The 20177-nt window shown below is 37.0% G+C and overlaps 2 protein-coding genes and 1 long non-coding RNA gene across 3 annotated transcripts in view; 1 reads left to right on the top strand and 2 right to left on the bottom strand.

Annotated features, from left to right (window-relative positions):
• The window catches only part of LOC143216409 (uncharacterized), a 78815-nt gene extending 72470 nt beyond the window's left edge, over positions 1–6345 (bottom strand). Inside the window, exon 1 of the mRNA XM_076439424.1 lies at positions 2735–6345. Within this exon, the coding sequence (XP_076295539.1) occupies positions 2735–3119 (385 nt within the window). The 5' untranslated portion in view covers positions 3120–6345. The remainder of the gene's footprint in view (positions 1–2734) is intronic.
• A 6054-nt stretch (positions 6346–12399) lies between these two features.
• Positions 12400–16708, bottom strand: LOC143216414 (uncharacterized). The gene is made up of 3 exons (XR_013010560.1): positions 14079–16708; positions 13821–14014; positions 12400–13729 (listed from the first exon to the last, which is right to left on the bottom strand). It is a non-coding gene; the product is annotated as an uncharacterized LOC143216414 (long non-coding RNA).
• A 950-nt stretch (positions 16709–17658) lies between these two features.
• Positions 17659–20154, top strand: LOC143216543 (uncharacterized). The gene is made up of 7 exons (XM_076439693.1): positions 17659–17884; positions 18739–18939; positions 19035–19124; positions 19204–19266; positions 19344–19648; positions 19734–19893; positions 19975–20154. The coding sequence occupies exons 1-7, from the start codon at positions 17659–17661 to the stop codon at positions 20088–20090; spliced, it is 1161 nt and encodes a 386-aa protein (XP_076295808.1). The 3' UTR covers positions 20091–20154.
• Positions 20155–20177: the final 23 nt, after the last annotated feature.

Genomic DNA, 20177 nt, shown 5'->3' with positions numbered 1-20177 from the left:
TATTTTATAAAAGAAAAGTTCTTCAACATGTATTGTCAAAACAAGCTCGATTAATTACTTCACCTTTGGTGAAGTAATAGAATTTCTCGATGGTCGGTAGCACAGTTGAGAGCCATTGCATGGGCAAGAAGTGATTGTACGTAAGTATGATCTCATAAGAATGAGAGAACAATGTGGCGCGCTTTAACACCCTCATTTACTGGCACGTTTATGAATGCGTGCTTTCGATCGTTACACAGCTTACGACACAGTGGCCACCCGTAGTTGTTACAGCCTAATAAGCACCACGGGCCATTTCACTTCAAATCGACGACTTTTGTACCCGGTGCCCAGGATTGTATTCAAATTGAAACGCCCTCAGTCACGGAAGTTTATATATACCTGCCAAGTTTCCAATATTTGAAACAGTGAAACAAAGGGTTTGTGTATTCTGCGGTCACTAATTCAGTTTTCTATTATTCTTGGACTGCGTATTTTTATGTAAAATATTTTTATGCAAGCTACAAGACCGAAGTAAAAATTTCTCTCATTAATAGTTTCGATATTTTGAAAATAATGTATCGAAATTCGTTTTTGTTATAAATCCATCAACTCGTACGATTATTATCAATATACAATTTCTGTATGCAGTAATATTCCAATATAGATGGTGTCCCAGTATTGGTCGTACAACCGTATGGAAAGTGATTATGCATGAGAAAAAAAATATATAAATAAACTTTTTAAAAACCACGCTTATATTAAAATACACTAAAAAGGAGCAAATAATTTTTTCCCTGGTTCTCCATAATAATATTTTTCCCCATTTTAAGCAATTAGTTCAAAATTTCTTCTGTTACAAAATTAGTGTCGGAATAGATAGACGAATTTAATAAAAATTTATATAAAATCATGACATTAGCGACTGTAAAAATAAAAGCGAGGAGCGCCCACGAAGATTACGTCAATATAATTTAGCGCTCCACGCTTTTATTATTATAGTCACTAATGTCATGATTTTATTTAAATTTATATTAAATTTTTCTATCTATTCCGACAATAATTTTATAACAGAAGAAATTTTGAACTAATTGCTTAAAATTTTGGGGAAAAGTATTACTAATCATTTAACTGGATTCGGTATTTTATGGAGAACCAGGGAAAAAATTATTTTTTTCTTTATAGTGCATTTCAATATAAGAGTGATTTTTAAAAAGTTTTTTTTATATACTTTATTTTCTACTTTCATTGTCATTAGAAGCAAGTGTGTATACAAAATTTCAGCAAGATTGGACTATGGGAAGAGGTTTAAAATTCGATTGCAAGATTTGACGCATAGAACAACACGGCAAGTTAATATAAGCGTGGTAATAAGTAAAAAGTATGGAATAAATTTGTTTCATTCAAAGTCTAGTTTTTGAGGAAATCGGGTTCGATTTCTATATCTTGCAACTGATGTAGACAATTTTTATTTTGCATAAGATCCGCGTAAAGATCTATAATAATTGATGACGATTATGGAAGAAGTAATTCGATACAAAAAAATCTCTCATCAGAAACATGATCTAGTATCTACAACAAGTAGAAATGGTAGGCCATAATCAGACACGTTAGTTAGATTTTATTCAGCGTGTCTCTGACGTGCGTACTCGGAAACAGAATATCATATGACCAAATTTTGCTCGATGGTGTCGAATAATTTTTTCGTATAGGATTACTTCGTTTCCGGTTGTATCACGATTTTTAAAATATTCTGTACATTATCTACTGTACGCACAGGTCAAAGGAAAAATCAATTAGGTTAATGGAATATTTTTTTAGCGCGGTAGTCTCCCTTGTGCTTAAAAAAGTATTAGATATTTTATTCGTATATTATACATACGAATATAAATTTCCATTTCCACTATTATAAATTACATGTTTTTATGTGTTTTCTTTTTTATATATTTTGTAAGTGTTAAAGTATCTGAAATAAGCACTGTGTGATTATTATTAATTTAACATTGCATTTTTTTGAAGTCTGCTAATTATTATTAATGTTATACGTCTGCCAATATATTATTATTAACATAATAAGTGCAAATAAGAGTGATAAGAAGCAACCCTTTCTTTGAAGAAATTTAACCAAATGGTAAAATTTAATAATTATGGACTGTAGTGTTGTCCCACCCTTAAGCTGTACAACACAGAATCAATAGAATTATTTAATCATTCGATGAGCTAAACTTGCACCATTTGGCCCGATTGCTTTAATACTGCGACGCTGAGTCGGTATGTAAAAGAGAAAAAGGCCTCTCCTGCAGTCGGTCAACCAGTTAAAGATCTCCCAAGTCGATCCTCTCTTTGATTCGACCACTGTCGAGGGTGGTTGAGAGAATTCATTTGTGGAACCGTGAAAGAAAAGTCGTTGAATCGTTTTGTGTATCTCCCGTCTTGAGTAGCGTCTTAATCAAACTTTACCGCGAAATCAGATAATTTGAAATGAAAGTAAATCCTCGACGAGGGATAAAGATTATTCCTGATACTGAGCCTCGCGCCGATGCTTAATGTATCAGTAACTTAACCAAACTTAATGCGATGAAGACATTAGCATCAAAGTTCATATTTATTTTTTTAACTAGTTCGAACACAAAAGATCAATTCATAACTATTGTTTGTACAAGTTATCAATTGATCAACTGCGGGGTAGAATCCCTTCGCAATCATGCCATTAAATCACCATCAATCACAAACCAAAGTAAAGGGGACTACTTACCATGACGTGAACTATGCTGGTGGCGGTCGTCCTCAATGAACGCGTCGCAAGGCGCGGAATCATGTCTCTTGCCACGGTGATGATGATGGTGGTGATGGTGATGGTGGTAATGGCTCTTTCTTCGATGCTGATGGTGGTGATGATGGTGGTGGTGGTTCAGCGAAGAGGATGCGGTGGAAGTGGAAGTTAGTCTAAGCCGGCGAGGACTAGCCGGTGCACTACCGGAACGTTTACTTAAAGTTGAAGAGGCTTTGATGGCCTCCACCTTTGTTTCCACCAGAGCAGCAAGGACGGCTTCGAGACGTGCCACCTCCATTCCACCGCCACCATCGTCCGTCGAGACTGCCTTGTCAGCGACATCGGTAGTAGACGGAGTCACCGTCATCTCTTCACTTCGAGTTAAAACATTACGTTCACCACCCTCGATGGTGACCTCTTTGTCGTAAGATCTGTCGCGGGTCCTTCGGAGAGCCCGCGAACCAAATGGTCACAAAACCGTCGCGCTAGAGTTCAGCTTCCCGGTTTTCTGATCTCCTTCCACGATATTATCCAGCGCAATGTCATGGATAAACCGGGCCAGCATAAAGCTGATTACACGCAACTATTCCCCAGTATCGACTTCATCTTTTTCTTATAATTACAAAACATTCCACCGACCGCATAGCTTCACAACGATACCCTCGTTTCAAGCGATCTCAAGCTATCTCCGCGAACCTCGTTCGCTCATTGGTCACTCCGCTCCGATAACAATCGGCCAATGGGTTTCCGCCAAAGAAATTTCTAAGACGATTGTACGGGATGCAGCTGCCCCACTCGTACGTTTTTCTTCCGTCCCTTTGTCTGTTTTTCACGTAAGTGGCTTCATTAAAGCGAATAACGTACAAGTGCTTCTCTCGAAATTACAAAAGTGACTTTCTCGCTTCCGCGGAATAGGTAGCAATTTCTCTGCCGATTTGTATCTCTCTTAAAAATTCTCCGCTCCGCTGAAGCTTCGACGATCATAATAATTCGCATCGAAAAGAGACTTTCCTGAACATTCTCGTATCTTCCGGTACACGCGAAGATCGATTACTCTGCGTCGTGGAACGACATCAACAATGCGTTCCGTTAAAAAGAAAAGAATGACACGATGTCCTCACCGTATTAACTTTATTTTTATCATCTTATTTTTCGTGTCGTCTTATATAAATCTGAAGCAAATCTGTTTCTTTATCACGAATAAACAACAAACGTGTAAACGTTTCCTTGTAATTTGTTTGAACATGCCCTCTTCCGGTTCATCCGATCGAGATGATCTACGATGCGCATTATCTAACAAGAATTATCAAAACGTTCGTGTCGACCGATCGATCGATCAATTGAAACTTTGTCCGACGAATACGTTTTTCGTGGTTCCGTTCGACTCCCATCTCCATTATCGATGACTTTTGCGTGTGGCCACTGTAATCAACCATTCGACGAGCAGATTCGGCATGCATGCATGCATTAAAGAATCATGCGTAATTTGAATATTCCACAGGGGGGTTAAACCGTAGTTTTCGATCCTCCGTCGTTCGAACGGGTAATCCGGAAAGTTCATTCGCTCGTTTACCGTTTTCTTCTGATTGATTTGACGCGAATTAGTGCCGTTGCAGCCGTTTTCCGCCTGCCTGACAACAGTCGACGAAATTTCTGTTGCTTATAGCGTTCGACGAGAGAATCCCAGTCGTTCAACCGCACTCGCAACAACAATGCACCGGTTCTCTTGACACTCGAGAGCCATTGACTTCGACGTGAAAAGTTTCTCGGCACGCCCATTCATATGGTAACGATCACTTGTAGCATTTTCCAAAAATTTTCTTCTCCTTTACTTTTCGTTGAGCAACGATACAAATAAAAAGCAAACAGAATCACGAAGTTCGAAGGATGAAACAATGAGCGGACCACTCGAACGGCTATTGAACTACGAGGGATTGACCGTAGTGACGTCTTTTCGCAATAGAAGAAAGGTTCCCGCGAAAGTACTGCGGCAACTTATTCTTCTGTGACCAACTTCCCTCGACCCTTCCTGGTTTCTCGCGTACCTAATGACCTGGTTCTTTTGTGAAGCGTGAAACAAAGGTTGGTCGAAACAGGTAGCCATGTCAGGTGGTAACGTTCACTCTGAAACACGGTGGTTGTTTGTGTCAAGTACGTATGTCTTCGGAACTTGAGAAAGAAGTTAAGAGGCAAAAAGGTCGAGGGAAGCTACCACTCTAATATGTCCTTAACAATACGATACGAGCTTCTCTGATGAATAAATCGTCCGTGCTCGCTCCTCGAGTCCTGTGTGCACAGGTCATAAGACTAACGAGGATTTCGCCAACTCGATTCGAAAAGAAAGCTAACGAGCTAGCTGCAGAAACCTGATTACTTCCAGTAGGTAAATGTGTATCAGATGAGGATCGAATGCTTCGTGTTTACATCGATTCAGTAGGCTCGAATCGCAATGCTCTATCAAAGAACCAAACTTTTCCTGACGGAGCGTGCCGTATCCCAAACTATTATACTCGTCACCCGCAACTACAGAACTACTCGTTCATAGTCGAGTACTCGGCAGTATCAGCCGGTAAACTATGTGTCCATTAAATGCCATGATCTGCGATTTTGAGTGGCATAAAAAACCGCGCATCGTCCGTGACAAACTTTGATCTCATCATGAGAAACAACGGATAAACAATTCTGGGTTCTACAGCATTCGGAGATCGAAACGTACGATCACCTCGCGGTTGATGTCAATAAACCCTTTCCATCCAAGTGGTGATAAGCGTGCACTAGCATGGTTGGCGCATAATCGTGTATAGTCGCCCCAGAGACTGTTGCATCCGAAAAATCTGTCGCATCGGTTCTTCGGTACTCCTCCGGTCGCGTCGTTAGCACCCTGAGTCCTCTAGACTGGTGAATTCCGGGCCTTGCTCCCGGCACAACAATCGGAAAACACGAACATTTTCGATGAAACAGAACGATCCTTCGGACCTGCCAGGTTCATTAAAGGTGTATAACGTTGGGAGGCTGGGCTAGCAGCAAGGTTTCGCGGGATTTCGCAGGGGCTAGACTCAGGGACACTCGTGGGATACCAGTACGGTGACTCCCGGCGGATCCATAGTTCAGACAACGATGGTGTTACGAATGGACGGAGGATGGGAACGGCAACTCCTCGGCTGCCGCATCCGGGGGTGTTAACGACGATCACGAGGGCAGCGTGCACACGTGCATCGCAGATAGACGTCGGTAGACACGATCCGAACCCGGAATGGTTCGACAACATGGGCTCGAGAGACACACGGGTAGTGCACACGGGCACACGACACGTCACGTCATGTCAAGAAACGCTACTACTACACTACACACACCGTACGTTCCCGTAGTACGATCGGAGTCGACGCGATGGCGCGATCAACGCATATCCCCGGCCGTGGGATTTGCGTGCGCGAGTACTAGCGATCGCTCGAATACTGGGAAGCGTCGTGGAGCAGACAGGGTTGGTAGGCAGGTGGCCGGTCTGGCAGGGATGCGTTCTGCTTCTGCCCTATCCCCTTCCTTCCTATAACGACCCCGCGACTACCCCCAACGCCAGCTTCTCTCTCTCCTCTTCCTCCGCCGCGCGTTTCCTCGGCATCGTTGCCTCCGGCGACCTCCCTTCCTGCCGCCAGTGCGGTCACCTTTCGCCTATCTAACTGTGATCGCAGTAATATTGCGGTATTCGATAGCTTTCTGCGTTACTTCGCCAGAGAGAGAGAGAGAGAGAGAGAGAGAGAGAGAGAGAGAGAGAGAGAGAGAGAAAGAGAGAATGAGAGTTTGACTCAAATCTCTGATCTCGATCTACGATGGGTTATTAAAATAGGACTAGAGATTATAGATCTTTGACAGCTTACTACAACCACATTTTTCCCCCTTTCTTTCCAGATTTTACAAGTTGAACATTTTTATCATCGAAAAATATACAGTCGCACATCGTGTAGTACAATCTACTTTTGTTAATAAAACATTTGATTACATGCTAGTAAAAAAAATGAGTTCGTGATCATGTTCGTTCTAAGTAGATTAGCTTTAACCCTTAGCAGTCGAGGGGTGATTCAGAACGACCACTAAAAATTGCTTTACTATTATGCACAATATTGTTTACATTATTAAATATGTTGGTATCTAATCAATTATTACACGTTTAAGTATTGTACGAGGTATTATATCAGTTTCATATCCATAAAATGAAAAAAAATCACATACAGTGGAATTATTCTAAGTTGGAAGAAATGTTTAATTTTCAAATTAAAGTAGCTCCGAATGCAAAGGATTAAATACTAACGGATTTACGTTTATTTTGAACTGCAACGGTTACCAAGCTGCGGATCTCAATGCGTAAAATAGAATTTCCTTGCTGCAATTTATGGGGATTACGGAGAATGAAAAAAGACTTTTTCAATCAATTATTTTAGCATACCGGTATCGCAGTAGGAACGTAATCGAATTTAATCGTAGTTGATGTTCCATACTCTTTCTCACGTTGGTGTTTGATATAAATACGTAAACATCCGCAGTCTAGTTGTTACTGGACTGCGGAAATCCGTGCGAACTTATTAGAGAGAAATATAGGAAACGAAAGCAATTAACGTTTTATTTTCTGTATTGTTGAGTTCAATGAATTGAAAACTACACATTACGTAACAAAATATATAGTGATGCTATTTAACATTTTTTATGTTAAATTTTTTATTTACAAATGAGAATTATAACGGAAAGTTTATTGTGAAACGAGGAAGTGAGAAAATGGACAGAGAACAGAACGAAATTATAATACAGTGACGAAGAGCAATGACACGATCACGGAATTAAGGTAAACGGTAGGATAATACGTGCAGTTTAAAGGCTTATTGAACACACGCGCACTTGGTTCCCATGTAATGGATCAAGTAGACAATAGAGGGACTGGAGGAAAATACTCGTATTATATTGTTCCCTGTTAAGCCGATCGGGGAGCTATAAGCAAGAAAATAGATGTATTTCAGATTCCCTTCAAGCTACAGGACTTCCCTCGCAATCTTTGCATACCTATAACTTAGCCTGTTATTACAATTACATTTTTGTAATTTATGCTTGCAGTTAATGCTTATATTTACCTTTCCATTCTAAACTTTACTCTCTGCTCGACTGACTTTTTATATTGACTTCCCATTAGTTCTCCCTTTTTTTGTTTTGTAATTTATTGCTATTTTCTTCCATTACCTTGCTCTATAACATCTTTCCTCTTGTTAGAAGGAAATAGTATATTCATGCGTGCTATCTAAATTAGCCAGTCAACTATAATGAACATGTTCGATACATCAAAAAGACTACTTTCAAAGCTCGGTAGGTTTAGTATTGAAATTAAAAGAAAATGAAAGTGTACATCAATATATCGAAAAAAGGGGACCAGTGATATGGGTTAACAAAGGTACGTCGACGCAGATAGAGCTAACATTGCAGATAAGGCGGACATCGACTGTGATGGACACGTGGATATCGACTTCATTTAAGACTGACAATGAGTGAAAAGCAGCGATATCTTCGTTTAATAAAAGAACAAATTAGAAAACGTGCTCTACATATACAGGGTGTTCCACATAACAGTTTTCAAGATTTTTCAAGTACTTTCGATAATCTGACAAAAAAATATTTTAAACAAAAGTTGTCTTCGATTGGCTATACATTGCAATAAAAAAAAGTTCGAAATTTTTCTTTTTTTTTTAGTATTGTCAAGGCCATCTTCATTTTTTTTAATGGAATGAGGTATTTTTTAATACATCAATCGATGCAGCTGGACATTCGTTAGAAAAAAGTACTAACCTATGTATGTTGAAAAGGTCAGTCTTTCATGGTCAAACGCGTCAAACAATGCCTATGCAATAGCACGTGTATTGGCTGCATTTTCAAATTCGGTTTTCTCGAAAAATTGTTATTTTCGACTTATTTTTTCATGTAGTATCACCCCCTGCTCGGTTGTGCCACCCGTCCGGCCACACCCTGTATATTATTGAGAATACCTTATTTAATGCGTTTCAGAAAAGGTATTAAACGTATTGAAAATGTCAAGGAACTAAAGCACTACCTTAAGAAAGCATAAAACACTTGTTCATTTAATTTTTAGTTAATTGCTTTAAATGTTTGAATACTTTGGAGTTTACCTATTCAATTCTGTCATGAATGCACAAAATCCGCAGTCTAATTATAACATTTCTACTACCGTCGATTCAAATTCGATAAATCTATTCTCTCACAATCAATCACTGTTAAACGCATAGTACCCAATAAACTGCCTGCTGTTTCCAACAGAATCAATCTCATTTCAAATTTTCAAAAGATATCTAACCGAAGCTCTTACTCGGCAATGTCATTTCCTCATCTATTGAGCAGATGTCTATTCATCGACATCCTTCTTATTTAGATTTCTTACGCAAATACGAATTGAAAAGTCATTCCCTGTGACGAGGATTCGTTTTCGAGATGTTAGCAGTTGAAAATCGATGCTTCAACTTCCATTCGAGGAAGAACTGCATTCTTTCGTAAATATTTGCAATTGATCATTCACTAACATAGCATTCTATATTTAAAATATCCTGCCTAATCATTTGTAAAGTATTTTGTAACATCCATAGATTGGGCTTTTACTATTTTAATCTCATTAGAAATGAATATTAAGCTGTAATATATTGTATCTACATGACTAACTACTTATTTGCAATGCTTTATTTATAAATAACATTTTTTAGTAAGTTAAAGACGATTTCTCAAGCCTAATCTTAATATTTAATATAATAAATTCTGTATTATTACAATTTGAGCAATTTATTTTAATTTTGTCCATTGTAAGAAAGTGAAAGGAAGTCAAGAAAGAGTTATTTCTTGTATAATAAAACCGAATTTCTTTATTCAAGCGATGAATCAATAAAATATTTTTTTTTATTCTTTTTGGCAAAAGAGATCATCGAACAAAAGGGAAAATATCTTATTCATTAAAGTTCATTGCTTGAATAAAAAAATTGGGCTCTATTTCACCTTAAAATACCGAAATTACTTTCTTGCCAACCCAATATATCACCACACTATTTTCAACTATTGGAGAATTTTTTTTAGCGCCCCTACCAATTTAGACTCTATTCAAATACCGTCGCATCGCAGAAAACAAAGAAGAAAAATGTGACTGATTTGACATGCTACAGTTGTCAAGGTCATGCTGCAATCATATGTCATTTTTAGATAGCGACACACCACAATAGTGACCCTTTCAATAAACGGTAGTGGTAGAAGCGTCCACATCAGTGACGTTTGCTTCTAATAGATGTCGCTGATAGTGATTGAAGATAACTGGATCAAGTATCAAGTGTATTCCCCGTGAAACATACAGATTGCGTAAAAATCTTGGAATAATATCTTCAGCAGGTAAAAATTAGTTGGTAAAAATTAGATGGTAGTTCAACAAAACATGTACTGGATTGTCCATAAATACATGGTGTCTGCGAAATCGTAGTAGAACTGGGCAGATGGTGATTCTACATGCAAAAATATGTCGAAAAGAAGGAATAACATATTTTCGATTGGCAGCTCCTTTTCGAGAAAATCGAGTTTGAAAATGCAGCGAATACACGTGCCATTGCATAGGAATCGTCTGACGCGTCTGACCATGATCAACCAATTCTACTTTCTGCATATACTAAAGCACGCGAACTTACGCGAACCTGGTGGAACTTCAACTCGATTTTCTCGAAAACGAGCTGCCAAATGAAAAAATGTTATTCCTTTTTTTCGACTTATTTTTGCATGTAGAATCACCCCGTCCGGTTGTACTACGATTTCGCAAACACCCTGTATACTGAGCCATAGAAAACAGGTAACCAAACGGTTGCAGAGTAATGATTCTTCTTTATGAATAGTACTCCTGCATGGGGAAAAAAGTAGGGCACAAAATAATATATATGTAAATGCACTGCACGTAAAAGCAATATATCAAAAATATAAAACCAGACTATATCTATGTGATTATAATGGAAGAGGATAAATATTTTGCTTTATAATTTGCGACGTCAGTGGTTATTATTTGTTCTCCATTGTGATATATGAGTTTTATTAAAACTTTCTAGAATAATTCGCCAACGGACAACTCTGATCTCAGAATTTTTACTGGTAGCACACGTATAAGTGAATTAAATGTTATGACTTTAAAGCATGTCCTAGATTTCGGGTTTCAACTGACCCAGCTAAATATAGAAATCGCAGAAAAAATTCAGTAGTTTCTCTGCAGCGATACCGTGTGTTCTTTGCATGTATCTCTATTGGTAAGACAGCACTGCAATGTAACATGACACACATGTAAGTGTACATATGTATATGTAATCAGTAGACAGCGGATTTCATGCATTTATGATAAAAATGAGTAAGTGTAATTTAAAACAGTGAAAACATTCGAAGAATCTCAACATATTCTTATATTATTTTCGATCTGTTAAATATAGTAGGAATAAAAATAATTTTCTATTTCACTCCAGTTTGTTGCAATTCTGGTAGACAATTTTTATTTTGCATAAAGATCCGCTGTCTAGTAATCAGAAATAAACTTCCACATAGGTTTTAGAAATAAACAATATATTATTGTCGTTACAAATGCTCAATTACAGAGTGTCCCTATTGTTTATAATATTAGTAGCAAATTAACTGGATTGCGCTTGGCCAAAACTTGTTTCGGTTGAACGTCAATGAACCGGCTACCCCAGTTTTAAGTGTCGTGCTATGCGCATCCGAACAAAGACATCGCGATCGTATACATGAACGTGATATGTGTGCCGCAACCATATACACTATACTAGTGGTTTATACAGTACATTCTCATTATTTCCAGGACAATGCAACAAGTGATGCGGCCGACAGACAATGTCAGTTTTATCGAAGCAAAATAGAGTGAACGTCCACATTCACTAGGGAATGTTGAAGTTTCCACGTGCTCCACTTTTCGCAATTCAATCATTGCATTGACGTATGATTATAATTTCTCTATACTGAATGCTACTTTACACTCCTCCACTAAGAAATCACTGCCAGGGTAAACAATTTTCAGTTTATTACATCGGATCCATACAAATATTGCTATTCTAAACGTCGCATTGGTTTAATTGCAAAAATGATTGAACGTCAATTTTTTTGTCTCTTTAAAAATTACGCGAAAACAATTGAAAGAAAATATACATTGCATATGAGTTGAAAGTTGGAACGTTTCCAAGTTCTCATGGTAGAATATCTAAAAAATATTTATACAATTCTCTCTAGTGAAGAGATAATACTACTAGGTCGAGAATTTTTAAAGAAAATTAACTAATGACAAATATAAATACAAGTTGTATTGTTATTACTCCCTTATCTAGACGATTTGTATCTTGATTAATCTGTAATGAGTCCTGTAAACCACATGCATTTCTAAACACACATATATATATATATTCCCAGATAGCACAGGACGTCCTCAAGATGTCCATTTCACGTCCATTTGAGGTCTGAACGTCCTACGTCCTTGAAGACCGTCTTAAAAACGTTTTGAAAACGTCTTTTTCAGGACGTTCGTTTTACGTCCAAACTAAGACATTTTGAAAACGTCTTTTTAAGGAAGTTCATTTTACGTCCAAAATAAGGCATTTTGAAAACGTCTTTCTAAGGAAGTTCGTTTTACGTCCAAAATAAGACATTTTGAAAACGTCTTTTTCAGGAAGTTCGTTTTACGTCTAAAATAAAACATTTTGAAAACGTCTTTTTCAGGAAGTTCGTTTTACGTCCAAAATAAGACATTTTTTTGGGGAGTATTACAGGTCTAAAAGGATAATTAAAAATATACATATATATGTGATTGGTCGTGTGAAAATAATAGACTGGAAGGGTCCCAGTTCCTTTTCGCATGACAAATGACATTTAATAAGAAAGTTTAATTATAGGAAATATGTATAATGTAAATATATATATAAGATCAACTCGCACAATATATGTGGTTTATTAAAGAAGGAAAAGCTTTATTAAAAGGAGAATAATCCACATAAAAAGAGGATGGAAAAAATAATTCATATTAACTTAACGCACGCTTTTCGTTTATATATTATTTATTATAAAAATAAGAACAACTAGAACAAGATGATATATATAAATCAACTCGCACAATATATGGTTTATTAGAATCGCAAAAACCTTTTTAAAGGAAAAAAAAGTCAGAAAATAACATTAAAAATTACAATTTTTTATTTAGTGCAGCCGCTATCCTGTCCGCCGCCCTTTTGAGCCACATTTGAATGGCGATCTCAGTGTCTCGTCTCGTTGCAACAACGCGTCCCTTTTCTGCAGCACCTTGAATAAAAATTTCTTATTCTGTTAATTTGTACATGAATCATCTTTTATAATAACACTAAAATAAGGGCGATACTTACATATTACGAGGTTGGCGATATTTAATGTATTGAAGCATACTTGACAAAATCGTCAATAAAGTTTTGTAATCGTAAAAAAACTTACAGAATGATTGGAAATGTTCAAATATTAATAACTGTATATTAATTTAGATGATAGTAAAATTAAATCTGAACGAATTTACATAATTTTCCTTAAAACACTTGAGAATCGCCAATAAACAAACGCTGTTCTACAGAGACTGTTTAAGAACGCAAAGTGCTCCTTGAAATCTCTCGACTTTCAATGAAGAGTTTACGCTACTTTACGGGTGTACAAATAGAAAAAAAAATATTGAAGCGCTATTCTTGAGACGTTTAACTAATACTCGGGTAGTTTGATCGTCACGAGTAGACGGAAACACATTCGGATTAGATTGGCCAAACTCTGACACACTAATGCTGTCCTAATGATGTACTCGCATTTATGAGACAATGAAAGTTAAAGTTGAAGTTGAAGTTGCTTATTATGTAGTGCTGCTTTCTCCCTGCAGCGACTCCTCGCCGTTGCCGTGGTGATGAGTGACTGAAAATAAAATATATTTTGATTGAAAAGACACAAATTACAGAAGAATGGTTTATATAGATCAGTGCTTCCTTATTTTGGATTTACATACCCATGTTCCTCTGTCTTATATTTATGTATGGAGGAGTTCTGAGAATAGTTTCCTCCTCGGGCGAGTCGACGTTGACGTCCATGCTGAACGATGTCGTGCTTGACCTTTTCCGTCGAGGTCGTTCTACCTCCCACAGCAGACGCTTATTGTGTCCTCCGCTTTTCGGGCCTTACTCCTGGCCTTCATGTAATCGTCTAGAAACATTAAACAGTTATTATTTCAATTGTACATTTATGGCGTATAATAATTATAACTTACCGAAAGTGCTGTTTTTGAAGAGCTTTACAGGATGCTGCGACCATTACGTGCTGTGTCGCGTTAACTATTAGGTTTAGGACATATGAAGGTCAACACTTTTATACTCAGAATTTGATACTCTATCGATCTATATGGTACAGAATAATGTTGTACTGTGTGGCATTCTCGGTTTATACATACAATGAAATTGTTTAAATTGAAATTGATCAAATTAATTGAACAAATGTAGAATTTTTAGCAATTCGAATGGAGTAATGGGAAAATTACAAATTTTTCGTCGATTTCTAGTTTTACACACTTGTAGGCTATATCTTTAATATTGAAAATTTGTAAGGGCCCCAAGTTATACTGTTCTACTAGAAAAATGCCCAATTGTGAAGATTTGCACGGCCTCTCATAAAAATCTTTTAAAATCGAAAACTTTCTAGCAACTGCTTGACATACGTTATTTGCGATTATGACATTCTTTAAGAGAATTATGCTACCGTCGTTTAGGCAGCAGCAGTTGTCAGGCTCAGTAATTTTTAATATGAAATTACTGTAAATAATTATTTTATACTGTTTGGATACTTCATAATCTCCTATTAACGGACCTTCTGAATGTTGCTTCTCAAAAATTGGATATTTAATATTTTTCACTTTTCCTGCAGCAAGATTACATTTTTCGGTGTATCGTTTAACTATTTGTTGTAATGGTTTATCGTTTTTTCTGATACAGTGTAATATTGTTTGCAAAAAATTTTCAAATTGGAAAGCGCTAAAATTATCTACCGGTCCATTAATCCTAACGTCCTGTGTTATGTGCAGAAGATTATGGACATTATGCGTGATGTGTTTTTCACCGTACAGCTCTTTAAAACAAGTGACAAAGTATGTCATTAATTCTGACGCGTAATCAATGAGATTAAAATGTCTGGATGTTGATAATATGGTCATTGCTGCATGCAAAGTGAGAAAATTAAAATATCTACTTTTACTGATATTACCTAATAAAACTATTGGGCCGGTGTAAAATAGAAATTGACGAAATTCGGTTGCTTTCCATCTTTTCACCTCGGCCAAGGTGCGAGGTTTTCTATTAAATTCTGCCGGAATATTTTTGGTCTGCTGAATAAGTGCATTTGAAATATTTGAAATTTTTAAATTTGATATTTTTGTCTTAGGTTCACCACAACACCACAAATTAACAACTAATTTCCTCGTAACACCCAAGCAAACTAGATGCATATAGTCCAAAGGGAATGAATCGACCATATTAATTCCCGGGATATTCATTAAAATTGATGAGCCAGCATGATGCTCTATCTGACTTTGCGATCTGAACTCAGCGTCTGTTCTCAAACGGATATCCTTTACATCAGGGAAACACATTCTACTTTGTTTTAAAGCTCCTTCAGCCTTGCACTTAGTGCACGAAAAGTATCCCGTATGACCTTTTATACATTTAATTTGTGCCTTGGCAACAGCATCGCATATGAAATTTTTAATTTCCAAATAATACAATTTCCCCTTAATTAAAAATCCGTTGTTGGCTATTTGCACTGTATCCTGGACAAAATCACTTAAGAAAAGGTTGGGATCTGCAGGCTTATCGTTACCATGGTATATACCAACCATACCAACATTTTTATCACCCGCAATGCTACACAGAATGGGATAAACCTGACTTTTAGAACTTTTAGCCAATGGTAAACCATCTACATTAATGTTGACTGGAATAATGTTGTTGTCGATTGAAGAAATGTCTACATTTTCAATTAAATTCAATATTGTATTTTGTAAACCAAAGTGATAATATTCTCCCGGGTCTACCTGTTTTGTTTCTACATTTCTACAGGTCCTTAAAAGAGTCCTAGCATCTGAAGGTAAATTATTCGTAATTGGCATTTTTAAAAGAGAAAGCAGATCGTTAATTGCACAATGAGATATATTGCGCTTTATAGCCCACTCTGCTAGCAGAACATTAAAACTTTCATTTGCAAGACTTTCTGCGGAATTGTTACTGGAATTCGGTATTTCAGGTTGAATGTTTTCTACGAAAACTTCTCTATCAATATTATTAACAAAATCTGAATAAACGAAATTAGAGGTGGAGGTAGAGGTTCCCTGATGTAAAGATGGATTCGAAGCAAGTGAGAACCTCTTAGCACGCATATAATATTTCTGCATTTTCCGTTTTGCTGTCATTTTGTCAATAATAGTGTGACGAAGTAAGATGTTACGCAACAGCAACAGCAACAGTAAGCGCAACAGCAACAGCAACAACTTCCAGCAGCAACCGGAAAAACTGAATCCTTAAAAAGATTTACGAAAATTAATAAAAACTTTAGCTATTAAACAATATGTAGTAGAAGCAGAGCATAAGCAAAAACACTAACTCGAACAAATAACACCAATGCTAATACTCACTGTTAGATTATGGGTATGTATATAAGTAAACACCACACTGTTTAAAATGATTTCTGGAGAACACTGGAGGCGCGTCTTTATACTTCGATAGAAACGCAGGAATGGCAAACGCTCAGATCAAAAACAGAAGAGCAACAGCACGTATAGCATATATTTTCCGCGGCATGGGACCCTCGATCCTCAGTTGTTCATATAGGATTGTTGCTCTTTTGTTTCTGATCTGAGCGTTCGTCATTCCTGCGTTTCCATCGAAGTATAAAGACGCGCCTCCAGTATTCTCCAGAAATCATTTTAAACAGTGTGGTTTTTACTTATATACATACCCATAATCTAACAGTGAGTATTAGCATTGGTGTTATTTGTTCGAGTTAGTGTTTTTGCTTATGCCCTTCTACTACGTTTGTTTCATTGATAAAACTTAGAGATCCCCAATTCTCGTCTATATAAATACACGTGGTACGTGAATCGTGTACATAGTACGAATTTAAGGATCCGTGCAGACAGATCCGTGTACACGTTTTCACGGATCCTTAAATTCGTACTATGTACACGGTTCACGTACCACGTGTATTTACACGTGTATTTTAGTACATGTTCTAAACCGTGATCTCTACTAAAACTTTCATTAATTTTCGTACATTTTTTTAAAGATACAATTTCTCCGGTTGCTGCTGGAAGCTGTTGCTGTTGCTGAAGATATTGCTTTGCGATTGCTGCCGCTGTTGCTGTTGCTGTGGGCCGAAGTTGCGCGTAAGTATATACAGTGTACATATATAAATATATATTTACACAGTGGGTGTACAAAGCATTCGTACACCTTCTAAAACCGAATAACTTTTTCAAAATTCGACCCAACAGCTTGAGTTTTTTTGAGACGTTAGAAGGATTACTTTACTAGCTAATGTACAAATAATTGTTTTTTGAAAAAGTAAAGATCACGATTTTAAATTTTTTATCTGTGCCTGTTCCGTTACCGAAAATTGCAGTAAACGGAAGATAAAGGGATGTGGTGAGGGATCGAAGAGAAAAGACGTGTGTTTTGTTAGATGGTTGATGCAAGATCCTTTATTTAATTCCTCTCTTTAATTAATTGTATTTATATCGTAATTATTTGTTTAAATTCGTCTCTAAATTTTACCGAACTTTACAATTCTTAGGTAATACACATACAATGGAGGCGGCACACTATTTGAAAGACAGCAGGAGAACATGGACTGTTGTTCAGTTTGTCAAGGATGGAACTGTGGAAGCGGTGCCAAGTAACTGGCTAGAAGGCCATAAGTGTTACTGGCCACCGCTAAAGAAGTCAAAATTGCTTAATGCAATAAAAAACACGGAAACACCTCGAACAACGTGGGATCACTTTTCAGTGAAACTTTTTAACCATAGCAATTTCGGTAAATTGAAATAGTTATATGTGTACACCGTACATCTGTTCATCTTGAGCAGAAACGTGCCCAATAGTGTGCGAAGAAGTCGTATTTGGGCTGTTTGTGACAGCATCAATTGAGAACGGTAGAACGTAAAAAGCTTCGGTTTGAAACGTTAGACGCGGCGTATCTTCGAGAAGGTATTAGAGCAAACCGCATTCGAAAAAGTCCATTTGATCAAAAGTTATAAGCAGAAACGTGCCCAAAAGAGAGCGAAAAAGTTGACTTTTTTCACTAATAACGTCACAACTTTTGAACCAATAGACTTTTTTGAATGCGGTTTGTTCCTAAACCTTCCCGAAGAAACGCCGCGTCTAATGGTTCAAGCCCCAGCTTTCTACATTGAGCCGTTCTCAAGTGATGCCGTTACAAACATACATAAGTACATACATACAGACAGACAGACACGATTTTATTATAAATAGAGATAGAGATAGAAATATAGATATAGAGATATATAGAGATAGAGATTGAGTCTTCCCTCGCAGAGTAATGACACAGTTGACGTACGTGAATACACGTGTGTCTAAATAAATATATAATTTAATCGAAATAAATAAATAATTAATTTCAAATATTCTTAAATGGATAAAATTGATTTGCAGAAGGGTGCAATTGATTTGTAAAAGGGTGAAATTGATTTACAGAAAGGTGAAATTCACTTGCAGAAGGGTGAATTTGGAGCGGAGAACATATATAAATTGTCATCATCAGTGTCAAAGTTTTTGGTCGGGCCCCAAACTACTTGTCGACGGGCTGCGTGTTTGACGTACCTGCCGTACATGTACACAATTAAAATAATAATTATACAATGCTTTTAGACGATTACGCGAAAGCGAGGAGGAAGGCGAAGGCGGCTGAAGATACCAGCGACCTCCAGTCAGAGATTGACCAGACGGGTGCCCTGAAAAAGAGGAGAATTTCGCGACCACCACGGTTCAACAATGACGACGAATCGTCGTCTGATTGTACTCTCTCTGTCCTTCCTTCTCCCCCAAGACAGAGGACTAACAGTAAGATTGGTATGTAAATACAAACAAAAGCACCCTACATATTAAACATTAAATATTACTGTAATTAGTAAATCTTTTTTCATGAAAATATATTTCATTTTCAGTCACTGCCATCAACGAGGATGTCGGATCCCCATCGTTATTGGCAAATATAGGGGGAGAGAGGAGGAGGCAACAACACCATGAGGCCATCAGTGAGGATGTCGATAGTTATACATGATTCACTTTCTGTAATTAGTAAATGTTTTTAATCAAAATATATTTCATTTTCAGACTCACATTATTCGCATGCCGACAACGAGGAGTCGCTGGATATGGCGGAGCAATCTATTGTTCGTAAGTTAAGGAAAATGTTTTAGAGATAATAAGTAAATTTACTTTAACAAATATAATTTGTAATAAACAATTAATAGGAAACCAAGAAGCTGGACACAGTAAGGAGGGCCTGGAGACATTACTACAATCTATGAAGAACATAGAACAACAAGGGCATCTCTTCAGAGCTCTCCTCACCGATGTACTTCAAGAGGTAAAGGATTTAAAAGAAGACGTGCGTCAATTAAAAGAAGCGGGGAACAAGATAGCCGCTGGAGAAGACCATAGAGAGAGGGTCCCATTTTTACAGAGATTTTCGCCGCTAAAGTTTCCGCTCAACACGGACGAGGAGTTCTCTACTTTTGAGAATATCTTAAATAGCGGCGAACAATTTCAAGATGGCGTAAGTAAAATTTATTGATACCTGAAATTGATCTTTCATTTTGATATAGTTAACAGAATGTAATATTAATAACTTCTTAATTTAGGTTCAGGAATTATACAAAATTGGCGGCGAGAACGTTTACCAATTTGTAAAAAGAGTTCTGTCGACGCTAATTACGAATAATTTGGCGTTGACATATAGCTGGTTGGGCAGAAAGGGGAAGAAGCCCTTTAGTACATTAAATATCGCCAACCTCGTAATATGTAAGTATCGCCCTTATTTTAGTGTTATTATAAAAGTGATGATTCATGTACAAATTAACAGAATAAGAAATTTTATTCAAGGTGCTGCAGAAAAGGTACGCGTCTGTGCAACAAGACGAGAAGCCGAGATTGCCATACAAATGTGGCTCAAAAGGGCGGCGGACAGAATTGCGGCCAGATTAAATAAAAACCTTTAGATTTTATTGTTATTTATAATAGTTTTCATTGTTAATAAACCACATATATATTTCCTATAATTAAATGTCCTGTGTATATATATGTAT

The sequence above is a fragment of the Lasioglossum baleicum genome, chromosome 15 (assembly GCF_051020765.1).
Source record: "Lasioglossum baleicum chromosome 15, iyLasBale1, whole genome shotgun sequence".
Lineage (NCBI taxonomy): Eukaryota > Metazoa > Arthropoda > Insecta > Hymenoptera > Halictidae > Lasioglossum > Lasioglossum baleicum.
Note: the sequence above shows the minus strand (reverse complement) of the source record. Positions and strands in the feature narration are given on the sequence as shown.

Coding starts and splice junctions, on each gene's coding strand:
- LOC143216543 (XM_076439693.1), top strand. CDS start 17,659: ATGGAGGCGGCACACTATTTGAAAGACAGCAGGAGAACATGGACTGTT. Junction 19,267..19,343: donor GGCGGAGCAATCTATTGTTC/GTAAGTTAAGGA, acceptor AACAATTAATAG/GAAACCAAGAAGCTGGACAC. Junction 19,894..19,974: donor TATCGCCAACCTCGTAATAT/GTAAGTATCGCC, acceptor ATTTTATTCAAG/GTGCTGCAGAAAAGGTACGC.